The sequence below is a fragment of the Hemitrygon akajei genome, chromosome 9 (assembly GCF_048418815.1).
Source record: "Hemitrygon akajei chromosome 9, sHemAka1.3, whole genome shotgun sequence".
Taxonomy (NCBI): domain Eukaryota; kingdom Metazoa; phylum Chordata; class Chondrichthyes; order Myliobatiformes; family Dasyatidae; genus Hemitrygon; species Hemitrygon akajei.
The window spans coordinates 133,947,399-133,970,312 of NC_133132.1; the positions used below are offsets into that span (position 1 = coordinate 133,947,399).

General features: G+C 39.1%; 1 protein-coding gene across 2 annotated transcripts; it reads left to right on the forward strand.

Annotated features, from left to right (window-relative positions):
- Positions 1–140: 140 nt before the first annotated feature.
- Positions 141–22,310, forward strand: laptm4a (lysosomal protein transmembrane 4 alpha). Of its 2 annotated transcripts, XM_073057011.1 has the most exons (8): positions 141–342; positions 3,179–3,299; positions 9,604–9,680; positions 9,782–9,904; positions 10,699–10,794; positions 11,857–11,955; positions 18,069–18,150; positions 22,151–22,310. In XM_073057011.1, the coding sequence occupies exons 1-7, from the start codon at positions 244–246 to the stop codon at positions 18,141–18,143; spliced, it is 690 nt and encodes a 229-aa protein (XP_072913112.1). In that variant the 5' UTR covers positions 141–243; the 3' UTR covers positions 18,144–18,150; positions 22,151–22,310. The 2 variants fall into 2 exon arrangements, with proteins under 2 accessions (XP_072913112.1, XP_072913111.1); XM_073057010.1 differs by lacking the exon at positions 22,151–22,310 and having other exon boundaries at positions 143–342; positions 18,069–18,876.
- The last annotated feature ends 604 nt before the right edge of the window (positions 22,311–22,914 follow it).

Sequence of the window (22,914 nt, forward strand, 5' to 3'; positions counted from 1 at the left end):
AAATGCACCCTCTACGTAACTCCGCCCTCCAATTCAATTACAGCCAATACAGTGACGAGAGTGACGAAATGAAATTCAATGTGTGTTACGTCAAGGGCACGGTCAGCCTATTGGGCTGGCCCGGGCGGGCGGCCTTAGTCGCGCTTGGATTGGAGGAGGTGAGCTGGCAATCAGGTGACGAGCTCTGCCAAGCGCCAGGGACCGTGGGTGGTAGGCGACCTAGTGAAGCGAGCGCATCCAGGGATGACTCTCAAATCGACCGGTGGTCGTTTCTACAGCACTCGGTGCTGCGTTTTCTGCCATGTTCGAACCGGGACCATCGTCCTCGGGGCTTGGTACATGGTAAGTGTGCTGGCGAGAGGGGCGGGGGCGAGGGTTACGGATCCGGGATGAAGTAGGCGGGTGGCTGCTGTTCCGGCATCTCGGCCTGTGCTCTGTGAGGGTAAACTTGTTTGTGAAGTTGAAGGGTAATGGGTGGAGGAATAAAACCAAGAAGTGGGGTAACCTGCATTTCTTTAATGGCCGTTCTTCCGTACTGTTTCGTTTCTTCTCGAGCATGACTAGGAATTTGTTCCCAATCTCTTAAATCATCCCCTTCGGACATGGCTTCAAGAGCCTGTCGTTATGTCTCAGTTCCTTAGCTTTTTTTTCTGGGGGAGAATTGTTTGGGAATGCCCACATCTGGGTGAGTCAGAATCTGACATCCCTTAGAGCCCATACCACTCTGAGTATGTCGGAGACTTTCCCAGTCTTTCAAGAGCTCACTGTCCCTGTTCTGTATGATAGAATGGTGCCTATTGTGAATTCGCGAGTCATATCATTAATTATATGATTAACAGTGGAAACGCTTGAAGTTGGACTCTGTACTGCTTCTGCATTCTTTGTAACGACTTTCCCATTGTGCTTTTAAAAGGTTCACGTCCACGTCTTGCTTTTGTGGCAAGCAGACGTTTTATTGTGGTGTTGCTTTCACCTTTGGCAACACATTCCTACTTTACCATTATGGAAGTGTTTAAGACCATAAGACATTATTAGGCCATCTGGCCCATCGAGTCTGCTCTGCCATTCAATCATGGCTGATCCTATTTATTCTCCTCAACCCCAGTTCCCAGCCTTCTCCCTGTAACCTTGGAAGTCATGTCCAATCAAGAACCTATCAATCACTTCCTTAAATACATCCAACCACCTGGCCTCCACAGCTGCATGTGGCAACAAGTTCCACAAATTCACCACCCTTTGCTAAAGAAATTTCTCCAAATCTGTTTTGAAAGAGCACCCCTCTATCCTGAAGCTGTGCCCTCTTGTCCTAGACTCTCCCACCATGGGAAACATCCTTTCCACATGTACTCTGAATAAACCTTTCAACATTTGAAAGGTTTCAATGAGATTCCCCACCCCACATGCTTCTGAGTTCCATTGAGTACAGACCCAGAGCCAACAAACATTCCTCGTATGATAACCCTTTCATTCCTGGAATCATCCTTGTGAACTTCCTCTGGACCCTCTCCAATGCCAGCACCTTCTATAAGATATGCCCAAAGCTGTTCACAATACTCAAGGTGAGGCCTCCCAAGTGCCTTTAACTCTTTATATTGTTTGATCTTTCTGCTATATATTGCTGCTTATTTCTTCTGTCATTCAGTAATAGTATGGCTGACGTCTTCACTTTACAGCACTAATCCCACATCTCTTCATTCCATTAATGCTGAAAAAAAAATCCATGCTTTAAATATTATGGAAGCTGAGCTTCCACAACTCACCTTAGAAAAAGAATTCCATAGATTCTCACTGGATAAAGAAATTTATTCTTAGATTGCCACTGCCTTTATAGTAGGCACTGAATCTGGAAGAAATAGTAACTTCACATCTACCAGTCAGGTTCTTACAAATTTTATCTCTTTCAATCTGATTATTTGATTCTTTTAAAACCTAGAGATTTATTGGCCTACCTTGCTTAGATGACTACTACTCTGTGACAGATCTATCATCCCACAAATCAACTCATTGAAAATTAGCTGCAACTCTCTGTATTGTGAGCACATCCTTCAGTAGGGAAATCCGACTTGTATCCAGCATTTCAGAGTTGGTTTCACTGGGCATCTTTGTGATTGAAGTAAGACATCACTGTTCCTGTTCTCAAATTCACCTGCACTACAAACTATTACAATAAAGCACCATTGTTTACGCTAGTTACTTGCTGATTGAGCATTCAGGATCTGATTGACGTGTATTTTTTTGCTTTCTTTGATATTGTTCTGGAGTAATACATTTCTGTTGAAGTTTGAAAGTACAATGCTATATACTTTTGTACAATTAGTATTTAAATTAACATTGTGCCCTTATTCTGAGAATATCACTTGGTTGCCATAGGAAAGGTAATTTCATCTTCCTTCGGTAGGCTGCGCTGGCATCAAATCATTTTCCTCTGTACAGCTTGCCATCCACATTTAGACTTCAAGGTAATGCCTCTGTCATTTAGGTGGCTACAGATTTGTATCTCAAACTGGAACTTCTTTAAGTTTTACCAATGTCCTTCGGAGAAATTGTCCTAACTTTAAGAGCATAAATTAGATCCCCTAAGAAGAGTATTTAAAATGTAAATAATTAACTGCTCTTTTTTTAAAAAAATTTAGTGAACTGTGTATATATAGAGTACCAGACACATTTTTAAACCTGAATTTGAGCATCAGTAGTTTTTCTTCATAGTCCTCTTGATATAAAATGCACATTCTGCTCTACATCAAGATCCAAGTATTTTTGAGAGCTTGCTCCTTGCAATATGGGACGATCTGTGAGTTGATTTTCAGAAGTAGATGTCATAGCCATGAGTCCGTGATATCTGGAGAAGACTTTCAGAGTTGTATACTTTGATAATAAATGAAACTTTGAACTGAAGGTTTAAATTTGCAGTGCGATGTAGTGTCATTCTGTGGAAATTTTGCCAATGTTAACTTGATAAGTGTATATTTTCCACTCATTTATGTAGAGTTTTTTGATTGCCTTCATGTTGAAATCAATGCTTTTGTTCTTAAATTTAGTAGCTTCATACATTGCACTATATGCTGTTGCCTAATGTAAATCCATGCATTCGCTTTATTGGTAAATGACTTTTAATGGATACTTGTAAACCAAGTGTTTTTTGAATGTATTTTGCATTTGTGTTTACATTTTTGAATAGGTGGTGAATTTGCTGATGGGCATTTTGCTGACTGTGGCAGTAACTCACCCTGGAAGGGTACCCCCACTGGACCTACAGTATGAAGTTATTGGAAACTACTATTCCTCAGATAGAGTGACAGGTATGAAAAATATTAACTTTTTCTTTTGTATCGGCACACATCTGTTTTTAATGCTTTATTGTTGAAATGCAGTGAGTTTTCCTTTTTGCTAAAGTGTTGATTGTAATCCTTTTCCATGTGACCAAACAGAATGTACTGCTGTTGCAAAACAACAAATTTCACAACAAGTGCCAGCGATATGAAATCTGATTTTGATTAAAAATACATTTTTTCCAGGTATATATTCTTGTAGGTAGATGTGCTTTAAGATAGAGATAATGAACACTTGGTCTTAACCTTTAGCGGGAAAAAAATCCACATCTTGTTACGTCAGGTGGTGGTGGTGGTAGAGCCAAAAGTGCTCTAATTTCTGCATGAGTTGATTTTGAGTGACGCTCATTTCCTTTTCTTTGAACTTGCACTCCAGGGAGGTTTGTTCCCCTTTTTTTTGCAGTTTAGTTCCCTATCAACTTGCTTATCTGTAGCAACTACAATCTAAATAGTTGTCACAGTTTAGTTATTTTAATTCCGATATCATGTTTATAGTCCAGATCAGATCTGAAGCTTTTGTACGTGATGTGTAACTTCCTCTTTTGTTATTGTAGCTCTCTTGAGATAAACTGTCTTGAAGTGTAAGCACTATTGCAATTTAGGCTCAGCTGCATTCTGCAAGCAGTATAATGATGGTGTTATGTTTGTTTATGCTGCATGTTCGTTTGCATCAGTCAGTTTTGTTATTACTGGCAAGTGTTGCGAAATTTGTTAGCTTAACAGCAGTGCAATGCAATACATAATATAGAAAGTATAAATCAATTACAGTAAGTATATATGTATCGAATAGGTTAAAAATAGTGCATAAGCAGATTTTTTTTTAAAAAGTGAGGTAGTGTTCATGGGTTCAATGTCCATTTAGGAATTGTATGGTGGAGAGGAAGAAGCTGTTCCTGATTTGCTGAGTGTGTGCATTCAGGCTTCTGTACCTCCTCCCTGACAGTAAAAATGAGGAAGTGGCACACTCTGGGTGATGGGGGTCCTTAATAATGGACGTCATCTTTCTGAGGCATCACTCCTTGATGATGTCCTGGATACTATGGGGTCTAGTACCCAAGATGGTGCAGATCAATTTTACAACTTTCTGTAGCTTCTTTTGGTCCAGTGCAGTATCACCCCCCCCACCCCCCATACCAGACAGCCTGTCAGAATGCTCTCCACAATAAATCTATACATCTATAGAAATTTGAGTGTTTTTAGTTGACAAACCAAATCTCTTCAAACTCTAATGAAATATAGCTGCTGTTGTGCCTTTTTTATAGTTGCATCAATATGTTGGGCCCAGGTTAGATCCTCAGAGATCTCGACACCCAGGAACTTGAAATTGCTCTCTCTCAGCTTCTGATTACTGATCTATTAGGATGCATGTGACCTCTTGATGCACAATGAGATGTGATGCTGAGGTTTACTCTATCCTTTGCGATGGACTAGCCATCGGTATAGCATCTCATTTGAATTATGGCACCTCCAACAATGAAGTTAATGCCATTCCATCCTACACTTTTTCTCATCTCTGAAGAAAAGTTTAAGCTCTTAAACATAATTTACATAGCAGCTGCATAAGTAATTGTCTCAAAATTAAGAGTTTAAACCAGTGTTTTGTTATTCCTGTTTGTCAGAACTCAAGACAAATAGTTGGCAATTTAAAAATTGTGTGGCCTCCGTTGGTTGTGGTCGACCATGGGTACTGCGCCTCTGGTAGTCACTGGGGGTGGCTTCTCCAGGGCACAAGCCAGGGCAGAGTTGATATGGAGATCCGTCTGTTGCCCATGCAGTGGGACCCCCCCCAGCCCATGCTGATGACAGGTCCAAAGGAACGATGAAAGGCGATACAGTTTGGTGCCAGCAGCATCGCAGGAGTTGCTGTGCCAGTGCTGGGTACAGCAGTCAGCCGCCTTCGGGACTCTGACTCTGGATTTTTTCCCCGGGGTTTACTCCCAAAGCCTTTCCTGTGAGTGGGTATAGCCGCAAGGCAGCGGAGGTTTGAAATCGGAGTTTTCCCTCTCCTAGATCAGCTACCATCCGTGGTTAACGAGCCCCATCTGCCCGGAGCAGCTGGTTTTAAGGCGCCAGTGGTCCGCCTTTGCCCCTTCTCCTGTCAGTGAGAACAGCTCCGCCCGGCATAAGAACTATGCCACACGCGAAGGCCAAGAGTTGGACTTGGTTGTCAGAGGCTGTTTGAGACGCACGCCATGAAGAGCATTTGTTTAGCAGTGGGAACTCGTCCCCACTACCACCCTTCGGCCATGACTACCCTTGGAGCAATTTTTAAAATTATGCAGTAATTAACTGTATGCACTCTGGACAGACAGACATACTTTATTGATCCTGAGGGAAATTGGGTTTTGTTACAGTCACACCAACCAAGAATAGTGTAGAGGTATAAACAATATAAAACCATAAATAATAAGTAAATTATGACAAGTGGAAATAAATCCAGGACCAGCCTATTGGCTCAGGGTGTCTGACCCTCTGAGGGAGGAGTTGTAAAGTTTGATGGCCACTAAAGACTAAGGATCATATAAAGTAAACAGAGGTTGAAGTAGTAGGGTGGAATGGTAAAGGCACAGTGACCTTGTATATGTCAGCCACTATATAGAAAACATGATTACTTCGCTTTTCAGCTGGGTAAGCCATCCAGCTAATACACAATATGATCCCAATACCACTGATTTTAGTCTAAATCTGGTGTTTCCACTTAAATGCAAATTGCCTGGCAAAAGTCCTGCATTTGTATATGCCATTTACAGCATCTTGAAAATATTCAGTGCCCATACTATTTTCACATTTTACTGTCTCATTTTCTAACTAAAACATATTGAAGTAGGCTGCATTACTGTCTGGTACGGGTAGGGGTGCTACTTCACAAGATTGAAAGAAGCTACAGAAAGTTGTAAAACTAGTCAGCTCCGTCTTGGATACTGGCCTCTTTAGTATCTAGGACATCTTCAAGGAACGGTGCTTCAGAAAGGCGGCGTCTCTTATTAAGGACCCCACCACCCTGGACATGCCCTCTTCTCATTGTCACTGTCAGGAAAGAGGTATAGAAGCCTGAAGGCACACTCAGCGATTCAGGAACAATTTCTGCCATCCAATTCCTAAATGGACATTGAACACTGCCGCTAAGTTAACAAATTTAACTACGTATGGTGGTGGTATTAAACCTCATTCTGATTACTTTGGGCTAATCTACAAAACTCTGAGCATCATGTCAAATCAAAATTTAAAAATTCCATAACCTGTCAACAGTTAACTAAAAATTAAAAACCAAAATTGTGAGGCTGAAGTATTCATCCTCTTTGTAATTACTAAGCTAGCAATATTATCTTACCAACTCACCCAATCTATTGATGTAGATCACTTATTTGTTTTCAGTGAATTCTTTGGAATAAACACCCACTCTCTAAGTCCAACACTTTTAACAGCAAATCAAAATGAAGACAAGAGGGCATTCAAGACAAGTCAGGGAAATGATAATAGAGAAACACCAATCTTGGGAAGGGTACAATACCATATCAAAGGCACTGAACATACCTCGGAGCTTAGTGCAGTCTATTTCAAAAAAGTAGAAAAATATGAAATGGCAGGCACAGTGCCTAGGCCAGGCCATTCCTCTAAACTTAGTCACTGGAGAAGAGTGGCACTTGCAAGAGAGGTTACTGTGACACCAACATTCACTCTGAGTGAGTTGCACAAGTAGTGGTTGCAACTAGAGATAAATCACAACCTCTAAAGCCTTGCACAAAAAGGGTATTTATGGAAGAGTGGCAAGGAAGAAGCCCTGGCTTAAAAAAAGGCATATGCTTGACTGTCAAGACTTAGTGTAAATTTAATACTGTGCCTCAGTCAGGTAACACCATACCACCTGTAAAGTATGGTGGAGGTTGCATCATGCTATGCAGATACTTTTCAGCAGCAGGGACTGGAAATCTAGTCAGGATTGACGGGAAGATGAATGCTACTAAATACAGAGAGATCCTGGATAAAAACCTTCTAGCCTCTGTCTGAAAGCTTAAACTGGGGAGGAAGTTTATCTTTCAGCAGGGCAATAACCCAACGCACTCTGCTAGGACAACCATGGAGTGGCTTCAGAAGAAGAAAATTGAGGTCCTTGCTACCCAGTCAGAGTCCTGACCTTGATCTGATCAAACATCTGTGGCAAGATCTCAAGAATACTGTCTACTGCCACTCGCCAACTACCCTGGCACAGCTTGAGCAATTTTGCAAGGAGGAATGGGCAAATCTTGTTCCATGTGCAAAGGAAATGGAGACTTATCCAAAAAGACTACTGGCTGTAATATCTATGAGAGGTGGTTCCACTAAGTACTGAGCAAAGGTGAATGAATACTTTGAACTGCTGATGTTTAAGTTTTTGAATTTTTAGTTTTTCGTGCTTTACGATTTTCCCTGTTTTTAGGCTCTACAGTGGGGGGGGGGGGGGGGGAGCATGTGATTCACACACAAAAGCTCTCAGCTAAATTGATCAAAATCCCTGGTTGTGATACTCCTTTATGTGAACAAAGGGTTGGGGGCTGAATACTTTTACAAAGCACTGTCTGCAGAATAGCAATGCTGAAGTAGTATGCTTTTGATGCACACTTAAGAATTCCTCAAAGGCAAAATTTATTTTAAAAATCGCAAGTGAATTCTTTGGACGAAAATGATGTGAATATTTATTCCTGAAACTCATCATTGGTATATTTGTTGCAGGGTGACAAATCTTAAGCATGCATCTAATTGTCTCGACTAACTAATTGGATAATTTTGGGGTCAAAGCCATTTGGAAAATATATTTCTATGATCTGGACAAATTATTTATTTTGGAAGTTATGCATAGACTGGGTGTATAATTTAGTGAATGAATTACAAGATTTGTGGAGGTAGATCTTTGCAGTAATTAAGGAGTTAGCTCAGGTAATACACACAAAATGCTGGTGGAACACAACAGGCCAGGCAGCATCTATAAGGAGAAGCACTGTCGACATTTCAGGCCGAGACCCTTCGTCAGGACTAACTGAAAGGAAAGATAGTAAGAGATTTGAAAGTGGGAGGGGGAAATGCGAAATGATAGGAGACGACCGGAGGAGGTGGGGTGAAGCTGAGAGCCGGAAAGGTGATTGGCAAAAGGGATACAGAGCTGGAGAAGGGAAAGGATCATGGGACGGGAGGCCTAGGGAGAAAGAATGGTGCTCCCCTCCCCCTTTCTTTCTCCCTAGGCCTCCCATCCCATGATCCTTTCCCTTCTCCAGCTCTGTATCCCTTTTGCCAATCACCTTTCCGGCTCTCAGCTTCACCCCACCACCTCCGGCCTTCTCCTATCATTTCGCATTTTCCCCTCCCCATCCTACTTTCAAATCTCTTACTGTCTTTCCTTTTAGTTAGTCCTGATGAAGGGTCTCGGCCCGAAATGTCGACAGTGCTTCTCCTTATAGATGCTGCCTGGCCTGTGTGTTGCTTGAATTTCCAGCATCTGCAGATTTCCGTGTGTTAGCCCAGGTAATGATAGATTTTAATGTTGGCACTGCTAGTTAGTCTTGATTTCTTCTCAGCATACTCATTTTCCTTTTCGGATAGTTTTTAAGTAGAAGAAGGTAAACATCATTACTGTAGTTGGTCTTGGTCAATTGGTTCCCAAATGTCGCAAGTTGTGGTAGCATAGTGGTTAGCGTAATGCTTTACAGCACTTGTGCTGTAAGATTGGGGTTTAGTTCTTGCTGCTGTCTATAAGGAGTTTGTATGTTCTCCCCACAATTGAAAGTTTTTCCTCCCACATTCAGAAGATGTATGAGTTGGGGTTAGTAAGCTGTAAGCAGGCTATGTTGGTGGATTAAGTATGGTGGCATTTCCAGACTGTCTCCCACCATATCTTCAATGCAAATGACACATTTGACTGTTTCAGTGTTTTGATGTACGTGTGGCAGTTAAAGCTGATCTCTCTTTCAGCCATTGCCAGGATGTGGTTTTTAATGGCTTTGCAGTCAGAAAATTGTGTAGTAAAAGAGAAATTCTGTCCATCTGTGTTTTTTTTTTGTTGTTTTTAAAGCTTGTAGCCTAGCTTGATTTTTTTTCTTTTTGTCAAAGCTATCTAACAGTGGTGTTTAAATATTGCTATAACCCTTCAGTTTGCATTTTGTTATCACATTTGAATGATACAAAGTTCAAATGGCCAACCTGGCAGCTTTTCAAATTATTTCCTGCTGACCAGATATATTTAATATTTTGAATAAGTACTCTGAATTTGTTTCATTATATTTTTAATTTTCTTTTTGTTTAGAAAATGCTTGTGTTGGGTTTACCATCTCTCTTTTGATGTTTACTATCAGTGCCATGTTGGTGTATGGCGCTATTACTGTAAGTATTCTAATGCTAAGTTTTTGTCCAAATAAAAACACTTTATCATTGTTTTAATTGCAGATTCTTCTGACCTTTTTTACTTTTTCCTTTTAATCCAGCATCGTGGAGGATGGCTGATTCCATTCTTCTGCTACTTGTTGTTCAATTTTGCTCTGTCTTGCCTTGTTGCCATCAGCTCTCTCACCTATGTACCCAGGATCAAGGATTATATTGACCAGTTGGTAAGATTTGGAACTCGTTAAATGTGTATTATTGTTACATTTATTTTCCAAATTATTAATATTGCTTTGAGAAAATAACATTAGTTTGCACTAATTAAACTGGGAGATAATTTAAGTTGTTGCATGCTTCAGATACTCTAAATTGCCCAAAAACCAACTTTCATTCCATTACTTGTGTGGTAGAGCATTACCTTTTCAAGTTACTTTTTGTTCTATGGATTGATTTTTGCCTGCTTTTTTTTTCTTGGTGATTGTTATTTTTATGAGTTTAACTGGCGTAGGTTATTTTATTTTTAACTATACCGACCCCAAATTTAGTTATGTGAAAATAAACTAAATCTTATTAACCACAGGTTGCCACTATTGATTTTGTTTTTGAATTAAACACCAAAGTAGAAGCTAGATTCTAGAAAATAGAATCAGCACTCCACTTTTAGAAATGATTTTATTTATTCCTATCATGTTAAGTATGCAAACCTCTTCTGAAATAAGTTTTTATTTGACTGCTACAATATGCATCACCCTTCAGGATGTCCCAAATCACTTTACAGCCATTGGATACTTTAAAAATATTGATGTTATAATTTTAAAATGTATTTAATTTGATTACAGGAGTATTGTATTAACATGAATTGTTTCAGTGATTGGATAAAATTATTTATATTGCTCATATTATAGGTAGATTTTTTTTGACTACGCCATGGAAAATTTGTTTTTAATCCACATTAATGGTACAGCTTTAAGTAAAAGTGATCTCGCCTTTGCAGCATCTAATTTTAAGTTATATTTTATAGCCGGATTTTCCTTACAAGGATGACCTTCTTGCTTTGGACTCAAGTTGTCTCCTGCTAATGGTTCTGCTTATCTTTACCATTGTCATAACTGTTAAGGTAAGCCAGCAGAAGCAGAACTATAGTAAAGTACAATGTCATATTTCATTAAACATAAAAATTCAAAACAATTTACATAGAATAGATTGTTTTAAACAAAGCTGTTAAATACAAGCCTTGGGAAGAGAATGCTAGTCTGTGGTGTTTTTCAATTTAAGGTCTGCCTTAATCACAATATATTGCTTGTTCTTTAATTACAAGACATTGTAATATATAATGAAGAAACCTACACAGTTTGACCAATTGTAAAACATTGCTAAATTAAGAGTGGAATTGTATGCTTGTCAATATATTTCAGCTATTTTGTGGTCATCAAATCTGTGCCAACTCTTGTGTTTATGTCACTTTTTGCCCCACTTATTCTTCTTTCATGCCCTTTAATACACTCTTCCCCTGATTCTCCTGCTTCTCCCCCCCCACCCCCAAACCAACTCTAGCAGTAGCTATTTAACCTAACCAGAACCATCGCACCAAGAAGAGGCTCATACAGTCATGAAGAGCACATGCATATTTCACATACAACTGCAGTGTTTGAGAATTAATCTGGACCACTGGGTCTTTGCAGGAGTGTCACTAACTGTGGACCTATTTTTGATGCACTTCATCAGCTTTGTATCTTCCAGGGAGACCTATCTTTAATCAGTTTTCTTTCTTATTATTCCAAAATATAAAATGACATCTGAAAATATGCAAGTGCTAGAAATTCACTGAAAGGTTGTAGATTAAAACATAGATTCTGTTCCTCTCCACAGAAGCTACCTGACTTGCTGAGACATTCCCTTACTATATTAGAATATGACTAGTTTTGACATTCATCCTCTCCACTGCCTTCAGCAGCTCAATTTCATGGAAGTCCACTTTTATTTAGTTGGCCTTTGAGTTACATTTTTAATGTTGCATTAACCTGTCTGTTTATCTAATTGTTGATTGAGGGGGGAGAAAAGTATTTATGGGCTAAAGATCATTACTGTGTTATGTCATTACATGATCTTATTTGGACTTTATCTAGGTTTTACTCTATTAAACAGAATGCCTCCTGGGTACTTTTGTTATATCTTACAGGCTTACTTCATAAACTGTGTCTGGAACTGCTACAAGTACATCAACAATAGGAACACGCCTGAGATAGCTGTGTATCCAGCTTTTGAAACACCCATTCAGGTATGCAGATTTACACCAAAGAATGGGGGAAATTGTTACAGTAACTTAATGTCCCTTTCACTTGTCAACTAGATTTTTTTTCCAATGTTAATGCAATATTCAGAGGCCAAGAAAGCAGGCCATCTTAGTTGTCATGCACATGATAGTTATTTTATAAAACTGTTGACAGTTTGCAAAATATACTAGGACTTGTTCAACATCTTTCTTGCTTGAAGACTCTTTTGGTGGGGGAAGAAAATCTCAGCTAAGATACAGTGCTTCAGGCGACTGTGTCTTATTAGCTCGGCTATAGGCTAGGAAAGAAAGTCATTAGAGTTTCCACTTGGCACATTTCTGGTATCACTTAGTAGTTTGTACTTTTTGGTTCTTAATTGTGCATAAATTGGTTGTTTGAGGCTAGATATCGAAAAGACAGTCATTGAAATTGGCTTTTCAAAAGTTGACTTCAAGATAAAGTAGAGTGGGAGTAATTGCTAGTTTCTCTCAGTAATCATTTTGGACTTTGGAATCAAGAAACAGTTCGAGATTTGCAAATGGTATCAAATGGCTGTGGATAGCTGACTGTGTGGCATGTTAGGTGTATACAGATAAACTTAATGGGTAAATGAAACACCTGAGATTCACACCTTTTTCACAGTTCTGAGTTCAAATTTAATTTTGTCTTGTCTTCTTCTCTACTTTTTTGTGTACTTTGCTGCCTTTCTGGCAAAAAACTTGAAATGCTAATCTTAATAGTCAGTTCCCTCAATGTTTCAATCATCTTTACATCATTTTGAGTGTAACCCAGCCCTGGTTCTTTGTTATTGATTGGATATTTAGTGTACTTCAATTTTCTAGATTTTAATCCTTTGTTTAAATTATTGCATTTTAGTATCAGAGAATGTATACTCTATACAACCTGAAATTCTTGCTCTTCACAGACATCCATGAAAGAGAACCTCAAATAACAGAAAAGCTTTAGAACCCCAGAGCCCCTCTTTCCCTCTCCCATGACAAGCAGCAGCAAAGCATCAACTTTCTCTCACACATTTCCCATCGCACATCAGCCCCAGTCTTATCGTTATAAGATTTGCCAAACTTCTGAATTTGAGTTAATTTGTGCATATCTATGACAAGTCTTCCTGCCTGGGTTTTGTTTTTATCGGCCATTGTTTTATCTGGTGAGACTTGGGAGAGCAGATGCTGGAATCTGGAACAAGAAGCAAACTGCTGGAGGAATTCAGCAGGTCAGACAGCATCTGTAAAGGGAACAGGACAGATAACATGTAAAATGCTTAACTGCCTACTGTTATAAGAACAATTTTATATAGTATTTCTTAGAATTTAACATACTCAGTAAATGCAATTTAATTGTGAAGTTTAATTTAAAACATGCAAGTAAAGGTTTTTCTGATATTGTTGCATGTTATTTGGAATCTTGAGTATGATTACAGCATTTTCTTAGTGGGATATGTTCTGGTTTGGAACCAATTGAATCTGCTAATCAAGATCAATTTAGGATTCTGACAGTGATTTACTTTGTTTCCAAACCAGATTTCAAAACTTTAGATGGCTGTACATTATTTATTTTGAAGCATTTTCTTTTTCTGTTTGTTGGCTTTATTTGTGAATCCACTGAATAAATTTGTTAACTCAGCTGTTTATACCTATATTGAACAGTATTTGTTGGCTTACAATGTAATCTTGTCAATCATGAAAGCACATCAATTGTACAAAAACTAGTTGTCAAGCGACATAGTGATCTCAGAATGAAATGGGTTATTTCATAGAAGCATGCTTTTGTTTTGGTCCATGATTGTCTTCAGCCTATGTATAGAAAATATAACTAAATATTTAATAGTCTAGAATGCAACCTAGAAAGAGCTTGCTGCTTTTTAAAACAATATATATATTTTTGTAACTCTTTCCCTTTGGTTATTGGGTGGCTTTTAAGTTGTAATTCTGAATTGTGTTATTGGCTGTTTTGGGCAGTTCAGGCCAATACTATAGTTTGTTGAATGGTGTGCATTGAAATATTTCTGTTTTATAAAAGTAAGGTTCAGAATTTAAAAGTAAATTGTCACTATGACACCATGTGTTTATGAGAAGTACTAGTGTCAATATTCCATTTTGGTGCATGTTGTAGAGGATTCTGCTCCACTGTTTCTCTTCACCTGTATAGTTATTTCATTCGACTGTTTACTACAGCAAGATGGCTAGGAATCAAATCCTCTTTAAGATCATAGCAATAGCATTGTTTCAAGCAACAGTTCTGAGTATTACACCTTTCACAATGCCAAATGTTCTTCATAACTGTCTGTAAAAGACTCTGCAGTTCACTCCTTTGCCATCTTGGAATCCAGGAAGGGTGGGGGGTGGTGCGGCAGAGAATTAAGGTCAAGGACCTGTCAGGACCAATGCTTGAGATCTAACAAGTACTAGTTTGTGGCAAAAAGGGTGATGAATAAAAGATTTCGTCAATGATATAGTGGAAATAAGGTGTCAAATGGAGTACAACTTCTCCATTTTGTAAAAAACATTTAACATAAATAGCATCACCCAGATCATTAGAGACATCAGAACTGTGGGATGCAAGCTCTAATCCAGAATTTAGAAGCTCTGTGTGCAAGTACAAGAAATAAGAATGCTGTATGATGTTGTGTTCCTTGTGATGGAAATTTGAATACAAGGGTACAAAAAATTTGCCATCTACATCTAATGTAGATGGCATTCATTTCTTGAGGTATAGAGTATAAGAGCTGGGATGTGATTTTGACGCTCTGTAAGGCACTCGTGAGACCACACTTCTAGACATTCTAACACTAAAATTAGTGTTTCTAATCTAAACACTAGATTAGATTGCCATCTAATGTAGGACCTGTCTACATTAGGTCCATTTATGTCCTGCCTTATTCAAGTGCCTGTCTAAATGCCTCTGAAAGATGGTGATTCCAATACTACCTCTGGCAGTCAGTTTCAGAATGTCAGTCATTTTCTTAAAAATAAATGAGACTTACTTTCATTTATTTTTAAATTCCTACCTCTCTCCATAGTTTTGATACCACCTCCATGGAGAAAGATTAACTATTTCTCCTGTCTAAGCCTCTAATTTTATTACTTCTATCATTTTCCCTCGGCCTATTAAACCCTGCTTATCCGATCTTGCTCCAGAACTAAAGTCATCCATTCAAGGAGGCAGCAGCGTGCATCTGTTCTGCGCCCACTCCGGCATGCAATCACCTCTTCCAATGATATGGTGTCCAGAACTGCACACACTCCAAATGTAGTCTCACTAGTGTTTATATAACACTAGTTAAACCTCATACATGGCAAATGCCACTGTCACTAGTTAGACTTCCAACAGGAAGAACCATTTTCCACCACTATCTTCTGCTTCCAATTACCAAGCCAATTTTGGCATGAACAGGCTTGTTTTGGATTCCATGTGCCTTAATCTTCTGGACCAGCCCACTATGGGACCTCATTGCATACCTTCCTATAGTTCATATAAGCAATGTATACTTAGCAGCCTTTATCTGTTTCCATAGTTATCACCTCAAAAAAAAAACTTGGACTATTACAACAGGATTTTCCTTTCACTAAACCATGCTATTTCTGATCAGCCTCTGCCTTTCATAAATTATTCATTGAATTATTCATGAGATTCTGCAGATGATGGAAATCCAGAGCAACACATACAAAATTCATCAGATCAGGCAGCATCTATGGAAAGGAATAAAGAGCTGACAGTTTTGGCTATAAGACCATAAGATATAGAAGCAGATGTAGGCCATTCAGCCCATTGAGTCTGCTCTGCTATTCAATAATGGGCAGATCCATTTATTCCAGTCATCCCCATACCCTTTGATGCCCCGGCTAATCAAGAACCTATCTATCTCTGCCTTAAATGCACCCAATGACTTGGCCACCACAGCCATTTGTGGCAACAAATTCCACAGATTTACCACCCTCTGACCAAAGTAATTTCTCCACATTTCTGTTCTAAATGGACATCCTTCAAGTTGTGCCCTCTTGTTCTAGACTCCCCAACCATGGGAACTAACTTTGCCGTATCTAATCTGTTTAGGCCTTTTAACATTCTGAATGGTTTCTATGAGATTTCTTCTCTCCCTCCCCCCCCCCCCCCCCCCATTCTCCTGAACTCCAGACTCCAGGGAATATAGCCCAAGAGCTGCCAGATATCAGATATTCCTCATATGGTAACCCTTTCATTCCTGGAGTTATTCTCATGAATCTTCTCTGAACCCTCTCCAATGTCAGTATATCCTTTCTAAAATAAGGAGCCCAAAACTGCACACACTATTCCAAGTGTGGTCTCACGAGTGCCTTATAGAGCCTCAACATCACATCCCGGCTCTTATATTCTATACCTCTTGAAATGAATGCCAACATTGCATTCGCCTTCTTCACCACCGACTCAACCTGGAGGTTAACCTTCAGGGTATCCTACACAAGGTCTCCCAAGTCCCTTTGCTTCTCTGCATTTTGAATTCTCTCCCCATCTAAATAATAGTCTGTCCATTTATTTCTTCCACCAAAGTGCATGGCCAGAGACTTTCCAACATTGTATTTCATTTGCCACTTCTTTGCCCATTCACCTAAACTATGTAAGTCTCTCTGCAGGCTCTCTGTTTCCACAACACTACCTGCTCCTCTACCTATCTTTGTATCATCGACAAATTTAGTATCAAATCCATTAATCCCATAGTCCAAGTCATTGACATACATCATAAAAAGCAGCGGTCCCAACATCGACCCCTGTGGAACTCCACTGGTAACCGGCAGCCAGCCAGTATAGGATCCCTTTCCCACTCTTGTTTTCTGCCGATCAGCCAATTCTCCACCCATACTAGTAACTCCCCTGTAATTCCATGGGTTCTTTTCTTGCTAAGCAGCCTCATGCGTGGCACCTTTTCAAAGGCCGCCTCAAAATCGGTGTACACCATATCTACTGCATTCCTTTGTCTATCCTGCTTGTAATTTTCTCAAAATATTGTAGTACGTTAGTCAGGCAGGATTTTCCTTTCAGGAAACCATGCTGGCTTTGGCCTATCTTGTCATGTGCCTTCAGGTATACTGTAATCAAGACCCTTCATCAGATGCTGCTTTGCTTGCTGAGTTTCTTCAGTATTTTGTATATATTTCCTTGGTATGTTCTCCAATATATTCCTCTCACATTGAATGTGAGGTGTTGTAGCCTGTGCTGGCTTTTATTGGCTAAAAGCCAACCTCCCAGTACTTTGCTTATGGCAGATAAATTTGCAAAGCTCTTTTGGGGCCCCAGTTATTTTCAATTCTGAGCATGTTGGTTTCTTCCAGGTGCTCTGGTTTGCATCTGCAGTCAAAGATGTGCCAGTTAGTAGGTTAATTGGTCATTACCTGTTCCATGCTTCATCTCTAGATAGACAGGCGGACTGGACCGGACCACAATTTCAGCTTCTCAATGCGTTCTACATGTGCTCTGTTCTTTGGATGAAAATAGCTTACATACGTCACCACTCCAGTCGTCAGACCAATTAATGCAACATTTTGCTTATAACCTTCTCCAAAAGATGTGTCCTTAATGTATTTTGATTTTTATTTGCATCAATCATGTTGGAAGATGACAAAATAATTTTCTACAAAACTGATTCTCCAGTCCTGAGACTAGTACTAGTAATTTTTTTCTGTACTTTAGAATAAGAAAGTATGTCATGCCACGTTAGATGTCTTTTTAGATCTACATGTGGACCAAGTTCCCCTGTATACTTGGGTTTATTCTTCATTCCTCGATTGTTCTCCCCAAATGCACCCCTTATATTTTAATTTAATTTTCATCTACCTAATTAAAGATAATTGTCTGTTCTACATTCTGTGTAATGTAGATTTTCTTGTGCGAGGGCATGACTTAAGATTTTATTGATATGCAAATACCCTGTTGTACCTTCTACTTGAGTCTGAGAGTGAAGTAACTCCTGTTTCTTTTTCACTTACTTGAATGTTTGAATTTTATTAGATGTTTAAGATCCTTTAAACTAAGCTGTTGTACTTGTTGTTAAATTAAATGTACTTTTAGATTTTTTTTTTGTTGAAATGGTACAGCTCTAACATTTGTTTTGACAATTTGTTTTCAGTATGTGCTGCCAACCTATGAAATGGCTATGAAGATGCCAGAAAAAGAACCTCCACCTCCATACATGCCTGCTTGAACATAATGTAAATCAAAACAAAATGAGTGTCTTTTCTTAAATTTGAACTTTGTTATCTTGCATTTAAGCTTTGATACTTTGTAACAGCAATACTGTGTTTGGGTAAATTCTTGAGTACCTAGGAGATTATATTTTGTATGTAAACATGATTAAAACTCAAACCTTTATCAATTACTTTTAAACTATTTCTTGTTAATTAGTTGAGTGAATGTTTTTTGCTCCTTCTGCTCTAGAACAGTATTTTCATTTGAATTGCCCTTCATTTAAAAATTGGCTAGGATTTAACTTGTAACTGAGTGGTAAGTTGATTGCTTTAAGGAATGTTGACGACCAAGCCTGTCATTAATTTGAAACTTAATGCATTTGAACTACATGCTTTTGCTGGGAGATGGTGCAGAACTTGAAATTGCAGTACTTGATTTCTGCCACTGGAGGTTCCAAGTGATCCGTTATTAAACCTCCAGAGGCAGAAACCATGTGACTGCAGAGTATATTTCCCCTGATCTGTCCAACTTTTTGTGGGCTGTAGATTTCAACAGTTGGTTGATTGTCTATTTGCAACAAGAAAATGTGCTGTTGAATGAATGAGTCAAATATATTTGTCTTGTCCTCTTCTCAAATTGATTTAAGATTCTTTTTGGTATAATTTGGATCCTTTTTCAGTGTGAGGAAATAAAGACTGTTGCTGTTTTCTGCATTATATAGCAGATGAAGTCTGAACAGTTTCATTTCAGTAGTTGGTTTTGTTTTGATTTACAACAATTAATATGTAGTTATGTTTCACTTAAAGTTGATGATTTATAGAACTGATTGTATCTCCACATACCTAATGAACAGGTTGATTTTGGAATAAAATGTAATTTGATAAACAGGACCATAATTAAGAAGCATGAGCCCTTTCTTGACCTCACCCAGTAGAAAGTATTTGGGTCAGGAAAGGGTATTCCTAAGCAGTTCATGAAGGTGAATAAACAATTCTCATTTATTAGTTGCATTACATTTTACCATGTATTCTGGCTGAACCTCTTCAGTTTGATCTGCAAAAGTTTTCAAGAACTTAGAACAATACAACACAGGGACAGACTAAGTGGCCCACAGTGTTATGCTGAACCAGCTAAAACGAGAATTAAAAATGCCCAAACATTAATCCTTCCTACCTACACCATGTCTATATCCCTAAATCCTCCTTACCTCCATGTGCCTATCTAAACATCTCTTAAAAGCCTCAAATGTATTTGCTTCTACCACCATACCAGGCAGCACATTAAAGACATCCACCAAAAATAAGTTGGTGGAAAAAGTCAAAAAAAAGTACATACCCCTCACATCAGCCTTGAATTAGTCCCACTCACCTTTAATGCATGCCCTCTGGTATTAAATATTTCTACTGGAAATCAGATGCTCTCTGCCCCTGCTATCTATGCCTCTCATAAGCTTGTAAACCTCTATCAGATCTCTTCTCAGCTACCGACAGTCCAAAACAACAACCCAAGTTTATCCAGCTTCTCATGATAGCACATATCCTCTTTTACGCCCTCTCCAAAGGATCAACATCTTTCCTATAGTGGAGCAATCAGAACTGTATGCAATACTCCAAAAGTGGCCTAACCGGAGTTTCATAAAGTTATAAAATAACCTCTGACTTTTGAACTCTGTGCCTCAACTAATAAAAACAAGCATTCCATAAGCCTTAGCCACTTTCAAGGACTTTGATTACGAAGATCTCTCTGCTCAGCAAAGCTTTTAACTGTGTACTGTCACCTTGCATTTGCCCTGTTATGGTGCAACACCTCACATTCATCTGCATTAAACTCCCATCTGCAATTTCTCTGCCCATATCTGCAAATGATCTATATTGCATTGTATTCTTTGCCAGTCTTCTGCACTATCCACAACTCCACTAATCTTGGTATCATCTGCAAGCTTCAGAAGTCCCTGAACAGATCCCTGCAGAACAGCAGCTCGAGTAAGTCCCTTCAACAACTACCCTCGGTTTATGCCCAAGCCAGTACTGAATTGAACCAGGTAATTAGCTGCAGATCCAATGCATCTCAATCTTCTGGAATAGCCCCCCATGACGAAGGGTCTCGGCCCAAAATGTTGACTGCTCGTTTCAACGGATGACACCATCCTGGTGTTTCTTTTGCAGTCTCAGAATCTCCTTTCTCTCCCCCTAACCTTTGAGTCTCCTGTAATTACCAAACTGCCTGACTTTACCCTGTCGAGCCTCAGAACTGGCCACAGTGCCACCTGCCTGGCTGCTGCTGACGTGATCCAGTGGGTCATTCCCCCCCCCACCCACCCCCAGCGGTATTCAAAGTGGTATACATGTTGCTGAAGGGAATTCACTATCTTATGCCTTCCCCATAGTACAAATCCGATCCTGTGTGTTCAGATTAAAACAAGTGATACTTAGTGGCATCGCAACTTAACATTTGATCAGAGGTTTTACAGAAGAATGATAGAAGCGATGGATATAGATAGTGAATGCAAGCAGGCTTTTTCCACTGAGGCTTGGGGAGAAAAAAACCAGAGGACATGAGTTAAGGGTGAAGGGGGAAAAGTTTAAAGGGAACGGGGGATTTCTTCATACAGAGAGTCGTGGGAGTGTGGAATGACCTGCCAGATGAAGTTGTAAATATGGGCTCACTTTTAACATTTAAGAAAAACTTGGACAGGTACATGGATGAGAGAGGTGTATGGAGGGATATGGTGCAGGTCAGTGGGACTAGGCAGAAAAATGGTTTGGCACAGCCAAGAAGGGCCAAAAGGCCTGTTTCTGTGCTGTAATGTTCTATGGTTCTGTGAAACTGGGCAAATGCATAAGAGTAAAGTTTATTGAGAAGCAAAGCTCTCCTGGGCACAGAAATGGGGAGGGGCGAGCTTATGGAGTGATTTAACCACCAAGGATATTTAAAGCCAAAATGGCTCAGTGAACGGAAGTGACATGAACGTGGCTTGGATTGTCATTCAAGTTCAGATTAAAGTTCTGTCCTGCACCTTTGGGCTATCACTTCTGTAGAGCAGCTTCACGAGGTAACTATTTCTGTGGGTTTGGAGAATTCTATGTAAGTTTTTCCATAGAGTCATATGGCATGCAAACAGGCCTTTTGGCACAGAGTCTGCATAACCAATTAAGCATTCATTTACACCCTGTGTTTTATTCTCCCTACTTTCCCATTAACCCATCAGGTTCTACCATTCAGCCTGCTCTCTAGCAGAAGGTTATACAGTGGCAATTAACCTATTAACATGTGTCTTTGAGATGTGATGGGCAACTGGAGTTCTAATTTTCCTAAGAAACACGGTTTCCTAAGAGTATTTTATAATCGTTACTGATCGTGTCTAACAGAGATGATGCTGTATACCATAGACAGGAGTTATACAAAAGACTGAAACTGGTGAGATTCAATAGTTTTTGGTTGATTGTCACATGCTAAATTAATGGTGTGTCTCAGTGGCTTTCATATTTGATTTCTGTAACTTTAGTAGAACAATGAAACCCTAACCCCAGTTGATTCAGCTGTAATGCCCCTTAGTTTATGCAAGTTCCAGTAAACTTCTGATTAGACTGATTAGTGGTCAGGAACAGGAACCCCAGATTAATTTTCAGTCTCTAGTTCAAAGGTACAACATCCATTGCGAGTATCCCGCTGAATGAGCCCAAAATAGTGGATAATGGGAATAAAATCAGAAGGCTTTTAAGTCTGTGGCTGACATATACTGTATATTAGCATGTAGGCAAGGCCAATAGATTACTGTATCTGAAATAAAGTTTCCTCTCAGGGGATTCAAGTGGTTGTGCTAACATTGTGATAAAGTAATTTCTATGCAGTGCTGAGGGAACACTCCTGTTAATGTGTATTTTAAGAGTTTTTAGAAGTCATCGAGCAAAACAATGTATATTTGCTGTTACTAGACAGCCTTATTTTTATTTCCTGTTGAAAATCATTATTGTTTAAATGGTTCAAACTTAGCAATTTTTAATAATTCTTTTCATTTCACAGGAAGACAAAGCCCATTCATCTTCCCAGTTTGCTGATCTCTGGTGGAACCTCCTGAACAATTTGCATACATTCACTGACACTGAATTAATTGGTCATGGACTTAGATCCATGGATTTAGATTGAAGAGGAAGAACACATTAAAAGCTGACGTTATTCCTCACTTGATGTGTCAGTTCTAATCTCTGAAATCATTTCACCCCACTAATGTTTTATTCCAAGAGGGAAATATTCCTGATTTGGTTGTTTTGTGAGGAAGAGTATATAAACACTGTTTAGGTGGGCCCAATAGTGCTATAGTCCATTTGTGAGAATTGTTTAGTGACCTGATATATTCCCTTCTGATATAGCTCATCCATTTTAATCCACAATCTTTGGATCACAAATCACTATGAAGGATCTAGGCTTTATAAAAAAAAAGCATGTTCAAACAAAAAGTAGCTCTTTATGTTAACTTTAAAATATAATGACCTAGCATGTATCTGCATTTACAGCAACATTTTTGAGTGCAATACTATTACACTCTAGGCTGAGGCTTATTGCACTGGAAAAGGGTCAAGATCTTCAATGTTATCAAGAGGTCTTATTTTATCAAATTTATCTACAGAGATCTTCAAATTTATCAAGAATTTGATAGGTATATTTTGGGAGGAGCTAAGAGGTGGTAATAAATAAAATGACTATTGATCGAATAATTATCAGTTCCATTGAAAATTACCCAGAGCAAATGAAAAATGATACTGCTACAATTAGTGGTGAGATACCGG

What these genes read in the sequence shown, in the direction of transcription:
- laptm4a (XM_073057011.1), top strand. Translation starts at nt 244, where the DNA reads ATGACTCTCAAATCGACCGGTGGTCGTTTCTACAGCACTCGGTGCTGC. An exon ending in CCATTGTCATAACTGTTAAG is followed by an intron (nt 10,795 to 11,856) that starts GTAAGCCAGCAG and finishes TATATCTTACAG; the next exon opens with GCTTACTTCATAAACTGTGT. An exon ending in CTTTTGAAACACCCATTCAG is followed by an intron (nt 11,956 to 18,068) that starts GTATGCAGATTT and finishes ATTTGTTTTCAG; the next exon opens with TATGTGCTGCCAACCTATGA.